This window comes from Oncorhynchus mykiss, unplaced genomic scaffold (assembly GCF_013265735.2).
Source record: "Oncorhynchus mykiss isolate Arlee unplaced genomic scaffold, USDA_OmykA_1.1 un_scaffold_249, whole genome shotgun sequence".
Taxonomy (NCBI): Eukaryota; Metazoa; Chordata; class Actinopteri; order Salmoniformes; family Salmonidae; genus Oncorhynchus; species Oncorhynchus mykiss.
The window spans coordinates 76,219-95,229 of NW_023493708.1; the positions used below are offsets into that span (position 1 = coordinate 76,219).

General features: G+C 40.8%; 2 protein-coding genes across 6 annotated transcripts; one reads left to right on the forward strand and one right to left on the reverse strand.

Moving 5' to 3' along the window:
• Window positions 1–6,955: 6,955 nt before the first annotated feature.
• On the reverse strand, window positions 6,956–12,213 carry LOC110497348 (acidic leucine-rich nuclear phosphoprotein 32 family member B). 4 transcript variants are annotated; one of them, XM_036973453.1, is made up of 7 exons: window positions 11,926–12,213; window positions 9,473–9,622; window positions 9,047–9,169; window positions 8,596–8,782; window positions 7,851–7,951; window positions 7,694–7,757; window positions 6,956–7,575 (listed from the first exon to the last, which is right to left on the reverse strand). In XM_036973453.1, exons 1-7 carry the CDS (start codon window positions 11,977–11,979, stop codon window positions 7,493–7,495), a joined length of 762 nt encoding a protein of 253 aa, XP_036829348.1. In that variant the 5' UTR covers window positions 11,980–12,213; the 3' UTR covers window positions 6,956–7,492. The 4 variants fall into 4 exon arrangements, with proteins under 4 accessions (XP_036829348.1, XP_036829347.1, XP_021429086.2 ...); XM_036973452.1 differs by having other exon boundaries at window positions 6,956–7,578; XM_021573411.2 differs by lacking the exon at window positions 11,926–12,213 and adding an exon at window positions 9,880–10,076.
• A 3,621-nt stretch (window positions 12,214–15,834) lies between these two features.
• Window positions 15,835–18,801, forward strand: LOC110497350 (hemogen). 2 transcript variants are annotated; one of them, XM_036973450.1, is made up of 4 exons: window positions 15,835–15,985; window positions 16,918–16,996; window positions 17,601–18,079; window positions 18,246–18,801. In XM_036973450.1, exons 1-4 carry the CDS (start codon window positions 15,922–15,924, stop codon window positions 18,359–18,361), a joined length of 738 nt encoding a protein of 245 aa, XP_036829345.1. In that variant the 5' UTR covers window positions 15,835–15,921; the 3' UTR covers window positions 18,362–18,801. The 2 variants fall into 2 exon arrangements, with proteins under 2 accessions (XP_036829345.1, XP_036829344.1); XM_036973449.1 differs by having other exon boundaries at window positions 15,839–15,985; window positions 16,918–17,008.
• Window positions 18,802–19,011: the final 210 nt, after the last annotated feature.

A 19,011-nucleotide genomic window follows, 5' to 3' on the forward strand; every position in this document is an offset into this window, starting at 1 on the left:
CGGCTGGAACAGAGCCTGGACTCGAACCCAGAATCTCTAGTAGCACAGCTAGCGATGCAGTGCCTTAGACCACTGCGCCACTCGGGAAGCACCCTGTATATCCATAATCTTTTATGAGGAAGGGGAGGGCCTTGCATTCAGGAAGTTGTGGGGACAAACCATAAAGATTAATAGGGGACACATTATTTGATTTGATTGATTAGGATCCCCATTAGCTAACGCCAATGGTGACATCTAGTCTTACTGGGGTCCGGCACATAACAAAAAAAACATTACAGACAAAATACTTGACAATTTACGTACATTAACATGCAGTGTGTGTGTGTGTACATACATGTTAGTACATACACACAACGAGTAGGTCACATGGGGGAGAGGTGCTGTGCCATGAGGTGTTGCTTTATTTGTTTTTTTTAATCCAGGTTTTCTGTTCACTTGCTCTATACAAGATGGAACGGAGTTCCATGCACTCAAGGCTGTGTATAATACTGTACGTTTCCTTGAATTTGTTCTGGACCTGGGGACTGTGAAAAGACCCCTGGTGGCATGCCTGGTGGGGTAAGTGTGTGTGTCAGTGCTGTGTGTAAGTTGACTATGCAAACAAGTTGGGATTTTCAACACATTAATGTTTCTTATAAAAACAAGAAGTGAAGCAGTAAGTATCTCCTTAACTCTTAACCAAGAGAGACTGGCATGCATAATATTAAAATTAGCCCTCTGATTACAATGAAGAGCAAGACATGCTGCTCTGTTCTGGGCCAGCTGCAGCTTAACTAGGAATTTCTTTGCAGCACTTGACCATATGACTGGAAAATAATCAAGATAAGACTAAACTAGAGCCTGCTAGAGCCTTACAGGCTCTAAAACTAGAGCCTGTAACATCCAAGTAATTTAGTCTCAACTTGTTCAACAGCCACACCATTCATTCCCAGATTCAGCTGAGGTCTAGAATGTAGGGAATGATTTGTACCAAATATAATGCTCTTAGTTTTAGATATGTTCAGGACTAGTTTATTACTGGCCACCCATTCCAAAACAAACTGCAACTCTTTGAAAAGGGTTGCAATGACTTCATTAGCTGTGGTTGCTGATGTGCATAGGGTTGAATCATCAGCATACTGGAGACATATGCCTTGTTTAATGCCAGTAGCAGGTCATTGGTAAAAATAGAAAGAGTAGAGGGCCTAGAGAGCTGTCCTGCAGTATACCACACTTTACATGTTTGACATTAGAGATGTTCCCATTAAAGAAAACCCTCTGAGTTATATTAGATAGCTCTGAATCCACGATATGGTAGAGGTTGAAAAGCCATAAAACATACAGTACCAAGTTTGGACACACCTACTCATTCCAGGGTTTTTCTTTATTTTCTTCATTGTGGAATATTAGTGAAGACATCAAAACTATGAAATAACACAAATGTAATCATATAGTAACCAAAAAGGTGTTAAAACCTCTCTAGGGTAGGTGGGACGCTAGCGTCCCATCTGGCCAACATCCAGTGAGATTGCAGAGCGCCAAATTCAAATACAGAAATACTCATTATAAAACATATTTTACATAGGTTTAAAGATTAACTTCTTGTGAATCCAACCATGGTGTCAGATTTTTTTAAATGCTTCATGGCGAAAGCATACCTTATGATTATTTGAGAACATAGCCCAGTTGACAAATTATTACAAACAGTAACCAGCCAAGCAGAAGTGTTACAAAACTCAGAAATAGAGATAAAATGAATCCCTTACCTTTGATGATCTTCATATGGTTGCACTCAGAAGACATTCATTTACTCAACAAATGTTCCTTTTGTTCTATAAAGTCTCTTTATATCCAAAAACCTCAGTTTTGTTTGCACGTTTTCTTCAGTAATCCACAGGCTCAAACGCCGTCAAAACAGGCAGACAAAAAAATCCGAATTGTATCCATAAAGTTCATAGAAACATGTCAAACGATGTTTGTATTCAATCCTCAGGTTGTTTTTAGCCTAAATGATCTATAATATTTAAACCGGACAATAACGTTGTCATTATAAAAGGTAAACAAGAAATGCACTCTCTCGGGATTGCGCATGAAAAAGCTCTGTGACACGTCAGGGTCCACTCATTCAGACTGGTCTTACTCCCTCATTTATAAGAATACAATATATAAGAATACTGAAACATCTAGTGGAAGGCATAGGAACTGCAAATTGAATCCTAAGTCAATGGATACTGTAATTGCATTGAATAGAAAACTACAAAATCCACCCCAAAAATACTTCCTGAATGGATTTGTCTCAGGTTTTCCCCTGCCAAATCTACCAGTTATATGCATATCATATCTTCTGGGCCCGAGTAGCAGGCCGTTTAATTTGGGCATGCTTTTCATCCAAAATTCAGAATGCTGCCCCCTACCCTAGAGAAGTTAAACAAATCAAAATATTTTGGGGTGGTTACAAAATGATTCCATATGTGTTATTTCATAGTTTTGATGTCTTCATTATTAGGTTGCAAGTTCAAATCCCCGAGCTGACAAGGTACAAATCTGTCGTTCTGCCCCTGAACAGGCAGTTGACTCACTATTCCTAGGCCGTCATTGAAAATAAGAATTTGTTCTTAACTGACTTGCCTAGTTAAATAAAGGATTTAAAAAAATAAATAATATTACAAATAAAATACAAATCTAGAAGTTAGAAAATAGTAAAAATCAAGAAAAACCCTTGAATGAGTAGGTGTGTCCAAACTTTTGACTGGTAATGTACGTTTTCAAAATACAGGTTATGGTCAATAATATCAAAGGCTGTACTGAAATCTAACAGTACAGCTCCCACAATCTTCTTGTGATCACTTTCTTTCAACCAATCATGAGTACATGTTGAATGCCCTTCTCTATAAGCATGCTGAAAGTCTGTTGTTAATTTGTTTACAGAGAAATAGCATTGTATTTGGCATTTGGTGTAACACAATATTTTCCAACAGTTTGCTAAGAGCTTGCAGCTAGCTGATTGGTCTGCTGTTAGAACCAGTAAAGGCCGCTTTACCACTCTTGGGTAGCGGAATGACTTTGGCTTCCCTCCAGGCCTGAGGACAAAGACTTTCCTCTAGGCTATGACAGATAGGAGTGGCAATAGAGTCAGCTACCATCCTCAGTAGCTTCCTGTCTAAGTTGTCAATGCCAGAAGGTTTGTCATTATTGATCGATAACAATAATATTTCCACCTCTCCCACACTAACTTTACAAAATTCAAACTTGCAATGCTTTTCTTTCATCATTTTTGTTTTAATGATTATTGATTGATTATCTAAGAAATGGCTAATATGAATGTTATCTGATGTTATTGATTTCATTAACCTTATTTCTAAGGCTATATATATTAGTACGGGATATTTTCAGCCCTTTCCTGGGTAGTGTTACATTTGGATATGTTACACCCATTTTCCTAACCAGGGAGAAGTCTGGTTGATAGTGGTCTGGGGTCTAACTAAAATGAAATAACCCCAGGTGTGTTCTCATTCTCAACCCCAGGTGTGTTCTCATTCTCAACCCCAGGTGTGTTCTCATTCTCAACCCCAGGTGTGTTCTCATTCTCAACCCCAGGTGTGTTCTCATTCTCAACCCCAGGTGTGTTCTCATTCTCAACCCCAGGTGTGTTCTCATGCTGCCTTGGCAGCAGCCAATGGGGATCCATAATAAATACCACTACAAATTCCCTATTCAAATAACCTTAGTTGAACCTGACCCGTTATCAGACACATGGAAATAAAATGCACACAGCAACATTTCTCATTTCAGAAATTATATTAAGTATGGAAAAGCAACACCTCTCTCAGCAAATAGACATATTCATAAATCGTATAAGATATTCAATTGCGAGTAAACATAAACCAGTCAGTATGACACCAAGTCAACCAATAGATTAAAACCATATCACTGTCATTCACCATACGTGTAAAAACATACACATTCAACAACAGTCAAAACGGTTGCAACCTTTAAAAAACGGGTACCCCTTAACTATCAGAGCTCTGTAATGTAATAACTTTTACTACGTTGCAGAACTGTGCTTCGTGTTTGTGTGTGTGGCTTCTGGAGCGGGAGTCCCGATGCCGGCGAGAGCGGTCCGTATTCAGTGCAGTGGTGAGAAACAGAGGGATCGCTTTTCTAATTAGCCAGATGATGTTTCTTCACGAGACTCAGAGGAAACCCTAGTATTTCCTGGAATCTAGTGTCCCTATCTGAGCTCATCCTAAACTACTTTGACACACGGTACTCACTATACAAATGTCTCTGCCCCACGGCTATTGTCATTTGTTCCCTTCACTTCCCCTACTATCCCTCTGATTGGCTAAGGCAGCAACAGGGATTACCTCTGGGTTACAGATATGACCCGTTTCAACATGGACATTGAGGGCATCCACCATTTTAAAGTAGCCAACTGGGTAGGGTTTCCTATTAGTTGGGAGCAATCAGCCAATGCAGAATAAGAAAATGTAATACTTTAAAATGGAGATAGCCTCAATGGCACTGCCCATGCTGTCACAGACACTATAATGGCACAGATACAAAGATGAGTCCTCTATCAAACCCTCTCCTCTTTTCCCTATTTCAGCATTTCTTCATATCAAGTGAATGGAGCACAAGGTTGTAGGTTCATATAAATTCAGCAAAAAAAGAAACTTAACGTGTAAATATTTGTATGAACACAACAAGATTCAACAACTGAGGGAATGGCCCTAGCCCTCACCCTCCGATCCAACAGGTCCCAGACGGGCTTAATGGGATTGAGATCCGGGCTCTTCGCTGGCCATGGCAGAACACTGACATTCCTGTCTCGCAGGAAATCACACACAGAACGAGCAGTATGGCTGGTGGCATTGTCATGCTGGAGGGTCATGCCTGCAGGAAGGGTACCACATGAGGGAGGAGGATGTCTTCCCTGTAACACACAGCGTTGAGAAGATTGCCTGCAATAACAACAAGCTCAGTCCGATGATGCTGTGACACACCGCCCCAGACCATGACAGACCCTCCACCTCCAAATTGACCCCGCTCCAGAGTACAGGCCTCGGTGTAACGCTCATTCCTTCGACGATAAACGAGAATCCGACCATCACCCCTGGTGAGACAAAACCGCTTCAGTGAAGGGCACTTTTTGCCAGTCCTGTCTGGTCCAACGAAGGTGGGTTTGTGTCTATAGGCAACGTTGTTGCCAGTGATGTCTGGTGAGGACCTGCCTTACAACAAGGCCTACAAGTCCTCAGTCCAGCCTCTCTCAGCCTACTGCGGACAGTCTGAGCACCGATGGAGGGATTGTGCGTTCCTGGTGTAACTCGGGCAGTTGTTGTTGTCATCCTGTACATGTCCCGCAGGTGTGATGTTCGGATGTACCGATCCTGTGCAGGTGTTGTTACATGTGGCCTGCCACTGTGAGGACGATCAGCTGTCCATCCTGTAGCGCTGTTTTAGGCATCTCACAGTACGGACATTGCAATTTATTGCACTGGCCACATCTGCAGACCTCATGCCTTGCAGCATGCTTAAGGCACGTTCACGCAGATGAGCAGGGACCCTGGGCATCTTTCTTTTGGTGTTTTTCAGAGTCAGTAGAAAGTTCTCTTTAGTGTCCTTTTCATAACTGTCCGTTCCACAGGTGCATGTTCATTAATTGTCTATGGTTCATTGAACAAGCATGGGAAACAGTGTTTAAAACCTTTACAATGAAGATCTGTGAAGTTATTTGGATTTTTACAAATTATCTTTGAAAGACAGGGTCATGAAAATGGGACGTTTCTTTTTTTGCTGAGTTTACAAGCAGGGCAATGTGGTGGCATTCACGCTAAAAAATGGTTATGAATACCTGGGGTCTCCTCTCCTGAGTACAGCAGAGGTTACGGTGGAAATCCCTGAAAAAAGTAGACACTGTTCTTAAAAAGTTTTAATATGTAAAAAGCGCTGTAAGTGTCAACTTTTTCCCGGGGACTTATCCCCATATCCACTGCTGGTTAGTGTTCAGGCACCACAGGGGGGGAACTCGATCGTTTATGGCAACCTTCCGGCCAACATCACCACTTTCTGGCCATCTTATGTTAGGCAGCCACTCCCAGTGGCCTTGATGCGCTCTGTGGCAGTCCTCAGTGTTAAGGCAACCCTGCTCCAGAGCCAGGGCTGGGTTCAACTTTATAATCCCTTGTTTAGGGGGGGGGGGGGGGGGGGGGGGGGATCCCTGGGGGGAGATCCCTATGCCAGAGCCACTGACTCCTTTACATTCATTATACTTATTTTCTTAAATTTGACATCTTTAAATATACACTAGAAAACAGGAAATGGGGGTTTGAACACATAACCTCATGGATTGAAGGCACATACTCAACTGCACAGCCATATTAAGGTTGGCAATTTACTACCATCTGCAGTTATGGAATGTTTCCTCACAAGTCTAATTCATTGGCTGATTCCTCCTGGTGACCTGGATGGAATTATGTGATCTTTCCTTAAGCCATAGGAAGTCCCACCCAGTTGACTACTTCAAAATGATGAAAGTCCTCAGTGGTGCTGCACATGCTAAAACAGGCATTTGGGCACTAGAATCCTCAAATCTCTAGGAGCACTCAAAGCAAAACAAATTAGAATTGAACCAATAACCTCTTTTGCAACTCTCAAAGTCAAACATACAAAGAGAAGTGCGAACACATGGCAGCTCTGGGGTTAAAGTGGATTTCACATCTTCCTATTTTTTTCCTTCCCTCCCATTCAAAATAATAAAATGATGAGGTGCAACATGTCATCTTGTAGAGTGACTTTGAAGTATCCATTCTGGGGCCTTAAGGAAATTAATATTCTATGTAATATAAAAATGAGTGTAACAGAATTTTCTCACTGAGGCAACCTATTGCAATCAGCAGGGGGTGCACTTAACTCAGATTCATTCAACTCTAGATGTGACAAGAGAAAAGTATGGCAGGAAGAGAGCAAAGCATAAAATTGTAACATTTTATTTACAAAGCAGTTTGGTCATACAGGAAGTAAAAATGTAGCTACAACCTTGATTTGTGCAACAGGCGGCCACAAAAAAATCATAGCTCGCTTATCACACAGCTGCTATAGCAATCATTTTATTGGGGGGATAAGGAACGGAAAATAAAACAAAGACAAAAGAAGAGGGGGAAGAAATAATAAATTCAACAACATAAAATATAAATTCAGAGTTCATCCAACAAAATATTAAAAGCACAGACCCAAAACTAGATACCAGTCCCAAAGTCCTCACACAGGTATACATAAAGGGGGAGTTGACAGTGAAATTGTGGAATGCGGAGTGCTGCGCTGCTTGAGAACCTTGGGAATGGCTCTCGGTTCCATGGGGCGGAGGCAGCTCCACTCGGACCACCCATCCGGTACAGTCTTTCCCCACACGGGGACTCAAAGCTGGGGGAGAGGAGAGGCGTGGCGTAGGCAGGGTGTAAGGGTGGAGAGGGAAGGGGTTGGTAACTTGACAGGCTCTTGTTTTTTGCTCTTAATCGTCGTCCTCGTCGTCATCATCATCGTCATCTTCATCATCGGGTTCTCGCTTTCTCTTCTCGCCTTTGACAGCCTCAACTTCTAGGGGAAATGAGAAAGAGTTATTACACTGTACTTAGTAAAGTATCCGAAAGTTCAACTTTTTAACATGAGTTTCGGACATGAGCTCGTGACAAAAAGTATGACAATGACATACCCTCTTCATCGTCGTCCTCATCATCCTCATCTTCAACTTCACCTTCAATGCCAAGGTCTTCCTCCTGGAGAGAAGGGACAGAGCAGGTCAGAATCAACAATATGCCCCCTGTTGATCTTTTAAACTATTGAGTCAAACAAACCAAAAAGGAGTTTACCTCCTCATCGCCGCTGACCTCATCTTCCTCCTCTCCTTCTACTCCCTCTTCGTCGTCATCATCCTCCTCATCAAAGTCTTCCTCCTCTCCCTCCTCATCTTCTAAAAAACAAAATAAATGCATCAGTTTTCGATTCAGAGCAATTGAATAATTTATCTGAGCAAACCAAAAACCTTTCAATATAGAAATTCAAACAAAACATTAGATCCATTTAGATATAATAAATTGGAAGGTTGTGCAGGACTATGGTAGATGAAGGAATCACTCTCTCTTTTCAGACTTAGAGTATTTACCTGGTCAATGTCAGTGTATTATGTCGGATATGTGAAAATGTGATAATATTATAAATTGTATTTAATATTTAAGGACTCTTGGTAGATTAGGCCAACTGAGGACTAAAAGAGATCCTAATAAAAATCTAATCACATCCATTGTCACACAGACACATGCCGACAAACAGTACAAATACACAATAAAATTCCCTTGCACGACAAAACACCCACGATATACTATTATGGATTGTAATATATAGTAATATATGCCATTTAGCAGATGCTTTTATTCAAAGCGACTTAGTCACGGGAGCATACATGTGTGGGTGATCCCGGGAATCGAACCTACTATCCTGAGGTTGCAAGCGTCATGATCTACCAACTCAGCTACAGAAGACCCCCATTCAACTCACATCTACACGTCCTCATATTTGTCCCTCAAAACACACACACACAAAAAAATGGATGCCCACCCTCATCATCATCATCGTCCACACCGTCGACCTCTCCGTCCGAGTCGGATGCCTCTCGGTCCTCCACGTCGTACCCGTCCAGGTAGGTGAGCTGAGGGAGCAGCTTGAACACACTCTCCCTGTAGTCGTTCAGGTTGGTCACCTCACAGTTGAACAAGTCTAGAGACTTCAGGCCATCCAGCTTTTTCTGTGGGACCAAAATGGATGTAGGTTAATTAGGGGGTGAAAAAAAAAACACTGGCTGAATAAATCTCTAATTCAATTTTAGAGCACACCTTTGCCCATATAGGCTAGCAAACAAATTTTGACTAGAGCCACATCATAGGGAAACAAATCAGAAATGAGTCTAAAACAGTTGCCTGCCAACTATACGAGGAATAGTGTCATTTGAGGCACAGCCTGAGACAGTGTCGCACTGTATTGTGCTCTACTTGGAGTTTGGTGTACCTACCAAAGGTTCCAACGTGCTGATGTCTTTCAGTTTGTTTCCGCTTAGATTTAGATGTGTGAGGTTGGGGAGTTTCTCTGCTAGCACGTCAAGGCCACCAGAGATTCTGTTGTCACTGAGTTCCAACTGCAACATAATGTGAAGATATCAGTCACTTCTGTCAACAACAACAAAAAAACTCCCAAGTAAGTAACAGTCTTTCAGAAAACAACGACTATGCCCTAAATGGAAGGAACCCTATTCCTTACACAACAGTGCACTACTTTTGACAAGGGCCCTCAATAGTGCACTATATGGGGAATGGGTTTCCATTAGGAATGCATACAATGGCTCTATCTATACCACCCAGGCAGAACTTACATGGTATTTTTAAGGAGTCAACAAAAAATGTTTATACTGTAAGTAACTTGTGTAAAAAAAAAACATTACCTTTTTGAGTTTCCCAAGTTTGGGAAGGTTGGAGACTGAGATTAGGCCAACGTTTATCAAACTGAGGAATTCCAGATTGACGAATTCTGCTGTGAGACCTTCGATTTTCCCTTCATTTGATCTGCAGTTATCCAGGACAAGTTCTCGTACCTATAAAAATGTGTAAAATTGTAATCCAAAGAAAAGCATATGTATGCATTGTTTACAGATGCACTACAAACTCTAAAATTGAGAATGCACACATATTATAAAAGCTTTATTTTACGCATATACGCAAAATGGTGTGGGAAAATATGTTAATAATGGTCACATGTTGGCAACAACAACTTGTGACATCAATACAACAACCAAACTACGATCGAATCTAAACTTCATGGTTGAAAAAGGTCAATATACAAAATATGGACCTCAACGACAGAAGTGGTTGTTATTCTGACGTTTTCCTGATTTATGTATGAATACTTGCAACATGTCAATTCCTCACAACACAATCTCATCGTTTAAAAAGTTCACGTGAGGGACAGTCGTTACGCAACCAAAAACTCGATAAAAGGGTTGAAGAAAGTTAACGCTGAACGTCAAATATCATGATTCGCACAGTGGCAAAGTGAAACATTGATGCAAAGTGAAACATTGATAAGGCTGTCGAGTGGAGCCATCAATAAAGGTATTCGGTTGCATGATGTTTTATGTCGAGGCACCGCGGTTGTTTCTTTAAACCAGCTGCCACGAGGAAGAACCGCACAATACAGTTCTACCTTCACTTGCCCGCTGTTCAGTCACTAATGACACATGCAATGCTTTTTGTTAGCAAGCTCGCTACAGGCTAGCCATTGCCCTTTTAAGCGCTGCCGTGCAGTTGAGGACCTGCAAGAGAAGCCTGACTGCCCGCCATTACCTACCCTACAGCAATTGGAAAGGATTGCAAATATACCCTGTAAAGATACACTTTTTTATTTTCAAGTCGAATTTATTGGGGAAATGGATCGCCTAGTCGTCGAACGAACGACCGATTTAACAGTTTGTTACATTAGATCACCGTTTCGTAAACAACGTCGAAGGAAATATTCAGAACGGAAATTAGTCAAACAAAGATGGAGCCTCCTTTCTCCAGAGCTTCAAAGACGGCAGAATGACAACATGGCGATTCCTGAGATACAGTATGCAGAGTTCTCTAAACTCTCCGGAGATGGATGACTGTTTACATGCAGTAATTACGTAAAATCATCCCTTAAAATTAACTTTCAATGTAGAATACTTTTATCAATGTTTGCATGAAAACCAGAGAGCGTCAACGTGGAGTTTTAGCAACACACGCACCGAACGCAGTTTCCTCTGTCTCGTGTCATTCAAGCAGGCTATTGCACTAGCCGACGACCAACACGTTATTCGGAGATTGTCGGTAGCCGAAGCATTAGATATTTTAAATGATTAACATACAAAATACCGAATCTGAACGTGGAGGTTAGCCAGTTTCAATAAGTATTTAATTTGCTTTCGTGGTAGTTGTGGTGAATAATATGGCGGGAACCAAACATTCGATGACTGCTACGAATTAGCAACATTAACAAATCAGCTTTCATTTGCGGGAAATTATTTATTTTATGAATCTCAAATCGAACAATAACATTTGACGGAACGTGAGGGTAGGCATGTAACGTTAGATCATCGGCGACATTGTAGCTGGCTAATTTCCTCAACTTCAGTTGATTCTTAGCAAGTAAAGTAATATAAAACGTTTATTGCTAGCTATCGAAAGGGGGGTGTAATAGTAAGTTGTAACTTACAAGATGTGGATGGCTCGTGAGAACACGTTAATGACTAATGTTGTTTGCTTGCTAGCTAGCAAACTAGCTATCTAATGTGTCCCTACCCAATTTGTGGAAAATGTTGAAAAGAAGCCACCCGTGATCTCATGAATAATAATCACAAAAGTAGGGGTATGGGATAAACTTGATTTTGGATTATTGTTGTGGATATAAGTGCATTGTAATAAAGGGCGCCCCATTTTAGAATTTATGCTAGCAACAAACATGGCTACCAAGGTCTATATAAAATAAACCATTCCGTCAATGTCTAACGCATCGTGGAAAAACACGTCTCCTACAACACAGATGTAGAAGTTAACAAATAATTGAGACGTTGGTGCATTCGAACCGTGTGTGTGCAACATCTACCCAGTGACTGTGAAACTGTTAACACTGCAATAATGCCAGAAAGCAACAATAATCGGCTTTCGAAAGTAACGATTGAATATTGTCTTGTCCCCCCTCACGCCCCAACGGGGACAGTGTAATGTAGCCTGTTACAGTTAAGTATTTTCCGCTCTATTAATAAATGAGAAACATTAAGCCCATGTGGTCACCATTAGCTACACAGGTCACTTGGAAAGCAAAAAAAAAGTAGCAAGCTAGCCAGAAAACTAAAGGTTTGGTTTAAAAGGCACGACTTACATCAGATGGGGTCCTGTTTCTTAGTTCCAAGTGGATCCTCTTCTTCATGTCCATCTCGCCCTACGAAAGTTGAACTTTTCTCTTGGGTGTCGGTGTAATTTATATACAGTCCAAAGGCAGAGAGATGCCCTAATGGAGGAAGAATATGGGACTGTATAATGAACTGAGCCAAACGCCAAGTTACCCGCGGAGAGGAGAAACCATGGAGGGAAACGGGACTAAAACAAAATATATTCTCAATAGCGCCATCTCTGGTCAGAAACGCTCACTGCGGTTAAACAGGCATTGCAGTCACAGAACATGACGCTGCCATGAAACAACTGATGTGCGATTTATTTCTGGGGGGAAAAGTGATGTATTATGTACAATTCTAATTTCAAACAACTGTTTTTTGTCAGTCTTTTTATTTGATTATTTTTATGAAAATAACCAGTTTGTAACATTCTGTAATTCGGAGATTATTTGAAACTTATTTAATAAATCAATTGATTACATAATCAGAAATCATTGCAAAATTGCTAAAGAAAAAACAAATGAAATCTGGACTATTATTTACTTAATTCAAACATCTACAGCAGAGATGTTTGAGCTCCCCTCCTCCCAGCCTTGACCCCACACTTCGAGGGTGTCTCCGGGGGATTTGGGATATGCAAAAAGTACATTTCCATTTCACACGTGTATAATACACACTGGTACGTGTGTAACAGGTCAAACCCAAGCAACCACCTAATTATTGTATTTAAAAGGCCTTATTTTGAAATTAATAAGATACCTGTTGACAAGGCAGCGGCAAATTAATTTCATAGCATTCTTTGTTTATCAGTACATTTCAACGTAACCTAAACACATTACATTGTTGTCCTAATGTACATATGCTCAATAAACATTACACCCTATTTAATGTGTGTACACTTATTTCATTTTATAATAATCAGCATCTCAAGCAGTATGACGATGCCTGATAATCTCATAAAATTTTCCCTTTTATTAGAACCGGTAAGTAGAGTGCGTTTATTTGGTTTACAGTGAAGGGAGCATTGTATATGCACACCGTGATGGGGTACTTCTCCCTTACGCTTCCTGCATAGAGACGCAAGATCCCCGAAGCAGAAGAAACCACCAGTGTGCCTCCCGCTACCACCAAAGAGCACCTTCTCTCTGTCAGGACAAGAAACACTTAAACCTATGGCAATTATGAACCAGCAACAAATTACCTTAGTGGAAATTGATATTCATCAACAAGCCAATTTATTTATTTAAATGTTTTTCAATGAAAGAGTCTCTTGCATCTATAGGTGCATCTCTACAAAAGCCTTTCGTAGGATCTAGTCAGGTCACCAACGTGTGTCCCATTCAAGACTAACGGCACCTATACAATTACTATGCTTGAGATAGCTATGTGTTTCTATTTTGGGATGGATTTTAATTAATATGGTGGTAACATTTGTAAAATCGCAATCACAGCTTTTAAATCACAATATGTAAAACATGAAAACAGCAGTTTTGTATCTTGGATATGAATGTAACTATCTTAAAATCAATGTTCTAAAATAAATACCATTACAGGACCTACTGTACTATGCTGTACATTTCAACCATGTTTTGAACATGGTAATCGGTAATAGAAAGTATTTACCAGGAGAGGGCACTGCAATGTCTTTGTACAGCCTCCTCAAACTCATGAGGTTATCATGCATTATGGGTGTGTGTGGGTGCCTTCTCTCCTCTCTGACTGTATCTGCTTATCTAATCGATTGCTTAGAAATATGTGCAAGCCTTTAAAGGGGCAATCAGCAGTGGAAACAGAGTGTTTTTTCGCTGCCCCTGTTTTAGTAAACGGCTGAGGGAGTCATGTAACCACTCTCAATTCATAGACAGAGGTATGGATGCAAGGACTGACCAGCCATGAAATCAAAATTATAATTTTAACCATGTTTTGAGGCTAATTTGTTTACAAACATTGGAGTAAAAAAAAGCTTATATTTTGGGTTCTGATGAGGTAGGATAGTTGAACTAAGCTCATGAGGCATTTATAAATTATATTCTTCAAGAATCAATGGGTACATATCATTAATTCATACATCCAAAAATGGATGTAGCAAGGGCAGATTGCCCCTTAAAGAGACAGAAGGGGGTACAATATTGTGAACCGGCTGAGTATAATATCCACGGAAGTGTTAGTGTGTTAGTTGATTTGATTCTGACAGCAGGATCCCGGCAAACTGATTTTCCTCAACACACATTTTTGAAGGTAGTTTTGTGTATGTGTGTGTGTCCTCATTTGTTGCACATTGAGTTATTATTTTGGTAACCTACTATTGCTTTGCAAATTGTTCTGCATAAGTGTCATTGTCAAACTCTCCTCCAAAGCTGAAGATGAAAATAGAGGAGGTGTCACATATCTGGTAGTCCATAGATTATTTGTAGGGCAGTACTCTTTGTGGCCTTTCATTGGAAATTGCTAGTCTCCCAGAATGAACTGTTTAGGCTATGGCTTACTTAGTTTTTTCAATGGCTAACAAAGTACTTGGCTGTCTACTAAGTTGATGTAAAATTATTGTTTGAGAAAAATTATATTTGACACAAAATTCCAAAGCCAGAAACTAGGCTAAGTACAGTAATCAAGTATAGGGCCTCTTAGTAGAACTGTGCCTGACTGAAGACTGATAGGCAGTTGAGTCTTATTTGCTCTAGTGAAGCAGCGGCTTCCAGAGAGGCTCACTGGCTCAGACACAGCAGGCTGAGGCTTCAATGTGCAGGGAGAAGATTGAGAACACGCCCAGAGAATGAGCAGCTCCCTTGCGATGAGATAAAATGGTTATGCCTCCACTCTACTGTAGAAGACCCTGAGTCGCGGGGTAGGGGTGCTACTTTGCCGCCTGATTCAAAAACAAAACATGGCGGTATTTCAAGGTTTTTTGGCTATGTTCTTTATTTGTGAGAAAGAAAAAACAACAGCCATAAAGGTATCTTCTTGTCAGACTAAATAGTATTCAGTGAATGGATTGGAAGACATTGTGTTTACTTTCCAACTTATAGGAATGTATACTGTAGTTCCAGTGAATCTGGTATATAGGATACATTTTCTCTGTACTGTAGTTCTCGAAAGAGAAAAATACATGGCCTAAAGTATGTAGACTATGTATTCAGTGTTTGACTTGGGCAGGAGCTCCCCAGAGATGAGTATAGGCACCTCAAATGTTCTACTGCTTGAGCTCCTGTTCCTCTTAAAGAATATTAGCTCAAAAGTATTGTGGAACTCCTGCACCTAAATATAAACAGTACCGTCACCCAAAATGAGTCCCGGTGGCACCTTTTTCAGTCCAAGTCAAACACTGTATGTATGTAGGGCCGGTTTGGAGCCTTCCGGAATGTGTGCATGTCTATGGCTATACCCTTCTAACGAGCTGCACACAGTCAATCCCAGAAGCGTTGACTCACAGCTAGCTAGCCTACCTACACTGTCTGCCTCAGTCCCTCTGGGCTTTATTTTCTCTTGTTGAACCCTACTGTGCTCCTTCTCATATCACTGACTGGATATTGCATAACACCAAGAGAGAAATTGCCTGAATTCGGTCATTCTCTCTCCTGAGCACCAGTGACACACTCCGCACCTTTTATTTATACTGTGCTGCTATTCTCAGACACACACATCTGTATAGGCAGCCCCATGACAACTCTCTCTCTGTCTCTCTCTCTCTCTGTCTCTCTCTCTCACACACACACACACACACACGCACACACACACACACACACACACACAGCCAGCAACATGGCCTGCTTTTTTATACCCGTTTTGTGCCAACTCCTCCACCTTTACAAATACGATAAGAGCTGAGCCATAAGAACTCTTCCAGGGCTATGGTAATGGTTAACCAGATAAGGATTTTTGGGGGGCGGGACTTGCAAACAGACATCATTTTTTATCAACGTTTTTACCCCTCTCTGCTCGCTTGCCCCTCTCAACAAGTTACATTCATTTCTACAGGAGGCAAAATGGAGGGGACGTTCGATAAAGAGAAACCAGAGTTGGAATATAAAAATCCCAATGATAACCAAGGTAAATGACCTCTGAACATTGTCTCTATTCTGTTTTATAGTGAAATATCCTATTATTTCTCAGATGTACCACTGTTCTCTGGAAAAGGTTACTATCTTAGTCCCAGTATTAGTATGTCATACTGTCCTTTTATTTTTTAACATTGGCTCTATTCATGCATATTCCTGCCAATGTATTTGGCTGCAAACTGGGTCACAAAGGACTTACTGATGGTTGATCTGTCCAAACAGATGTACCATTAAGATCATTGCAACTCAATAGGAACATGTATTTGGAAGACACTTTTACTGTAGATGTTCTCTGTCTGAGTCTGTTTGTCTCATACTGTATGTTTGTAGTCCCAGACACCATGTACTAACATGTACTAATCATCCTATACAATACTGTTTTCAATTAAACTTTTTCTTTCAAAAGCAGCTCAAACAATGTAATAGCCATTGAATTCTACCGTGCAAATATAGAGTGAGTTATAGGGAAATAATGCACGCTCTAGAATGCCCTTCAAGCCAATCAGAAAGGAGTATTCAACAATGCCATGGTATAATATGTACTATCATCCTATACTTTGGTATGCTGATGGTTTATACAATTGCTGCTATATAGCTGCATTGGATTTGCAGTCAATTTCTGACACAAATCATACAACACCATAAACTACTGGAGCATTCAAATATGGAGAGAGTTTTGTTACTACAGCATAAACCAGTAATTGATCAAGTACAGAGAGGACAGTGAAACAAATCATAATGAAACAAAGTGCCTAAGTAACCCAATTTTTATTGAATCATTGTTGGTTTATTACGATATTTACTAAATGTGTCTTACACTCGGACTATTGATGTAATAGAATTCAAATGAGTAATGAGAGTGAAGTGTCCTGTCTGTCGTTGACAGCTGACTGACTGACTGGTGTATGTTGGTCGGTGTTACAGGTGGGATCCAGCGGCGACTAAGAGACAGAGACCTTCTCAAGAAAAGAAAGGCAGAGGCCGAGGAGAAGGCGATTAACCAGTGGGTTTATGGGTAAATGTAGACATTGAGAAGAGGTGCAGAACTAGTAATGCACACTCATCCTCTAACAAACATGTTAGAGTTAGGAAGAGGCCTAGATTTCAACCACTAATAACGGTTTTCTGCTTCAGCCGACAAACGTGTTTAACTAGAAACTTGAGTGGACTATGTGGGCTTCAATACAGCTGCCAAGCCCTTTGTCCTTAGTGCTTACGTGCTTAAATAGGTTTGGCTGAAAAGCCACTTAACATGACTTTATGTTTTTGTATGTTTAAAGAATGTAAGAGCAGGAAATAGTAAAAGATGTGTACATGCATAAATAAAGTTGTGTACATGAAACAGTATATTTGATCATGATCGTATTTGGCTGTCTATCAGTCTTCCAGCCCACATTGTCCAATATGAAGCAAGAGGAAACCAAAGGTTGCTTAGGCGTTTCCAACTATTGGCACCACACGTTTAGATCAAGGACTTTGCACTATCAACAATGAATGATTGAATATCGCCAAGCTTAACAACGTAATCTGCTGCAAAGTGTAAACATTCCAGTTGCGAGGAAGTGTAATGACGACCCACGATTACATTTCTATTTGTGTGACTTCAGGGTAGAGAGCAGGAGGAAGAGAGTGAGGGGAAGAGAGGAGAAGAGTAGCTCGGGAAGACGAGGAAGGCCGAGGAAGACTGATCCAACACCGGAGCTCCCGGCTTCCCAGGAAGAGCCAGAACAGGAGGCTGTCATTGTAAAGGTGGTGTCCAAACCAGTGGAAGTCACCCCTGCCCCTACCTTGATCTCACTATCCCCATTCCTTCCGGTGGACCCTAGCCCGCCAGAATCCGTACCGGCGTATGTCCCCCTCGTCCCAGACCCTATCCCTATCCTTGCCCCTGCTCCTGTGGCTGTTGTTGCCCCTTCTCCAATGTCTAACCCTGTTACTGCCCCTGCACCATCCCTGTTGGAGACCCTGTACACAGAAGGCAGTGACCAGGGTAGTGATACCCTGGACCAGGTGCTGATTGAGGACTTGGGTCCTGATGAGAAGGAAGACATCCCTCCATCTCAAAACAACTGGGGCACTGATCAAGGTACTAATGGCATCAATTAATGAATGTCTCTTTGCAGTCATGACTTCTGAAATTACTGAAGTGTCTGGCCAATGAGCTCATTGGGATGTTATCTAGCTGTGGGGGATATGATCTCGTCACATATGGCATAATCAGAAATGTTAAACTAACCACCTTTCTGTCATAGGGTCAAGTGAAGAGCCGTCTGTCAATGTGCCTGAACAGAATAGAGTGTTCTCTACGTTCCCAAGGTTCTACACTGGTGTTCCTTCACAAGATCATCCACCAAGAAACGTCTTCTGAAATCCACTCAGATCTGGCCTCTGATAAAATACAGACAGATTACATGCAATGTAATCTATTCTGTCAACATGTGCATTTGAGACGTGATGCAGTTTAGCCTTACTGGTTAACTCATCTTTGTAATTTTGAGCCTGATAGAGTATGGATATGAAATGTAATGTACAATGAAATGCATGAATTCCAGCTTTAAACCGACACATGGATTTATTTATTTTTGCTTCATGAATGGTGTCTAAATGTGTTATGTTGCAAGAACTGCATTGTCTGTATTTAATAAATGAGTTGTACAAGCTAAACATGGCAGCATTTGAAAGTACATTTGTATTTAATCATTTCTGGTAACTGTGTTTTCTAATTGTGATTTTTACATTTTTTTTATACCAATGGTTTATTTGAGATAAGCGCTATGATAATAAAGGTGTGATGCTTTGTTGATAATATGACTGTCTCCTTGTTATGATCATCTACAAAACAAGAACAAGTCTCAGTTGCTCAATAGTACCCTCTGCTGTCCTTTTACAGTACTGAAACAATCTCGAAGGAGTCATTATATATATTCAATATTACAGTAGACATGTTGTTTTGGCATTTCTCTAAACGGACAACCATTAAAAATAGTTATTTCTACGAGTTTCATCCATAACTCCCCA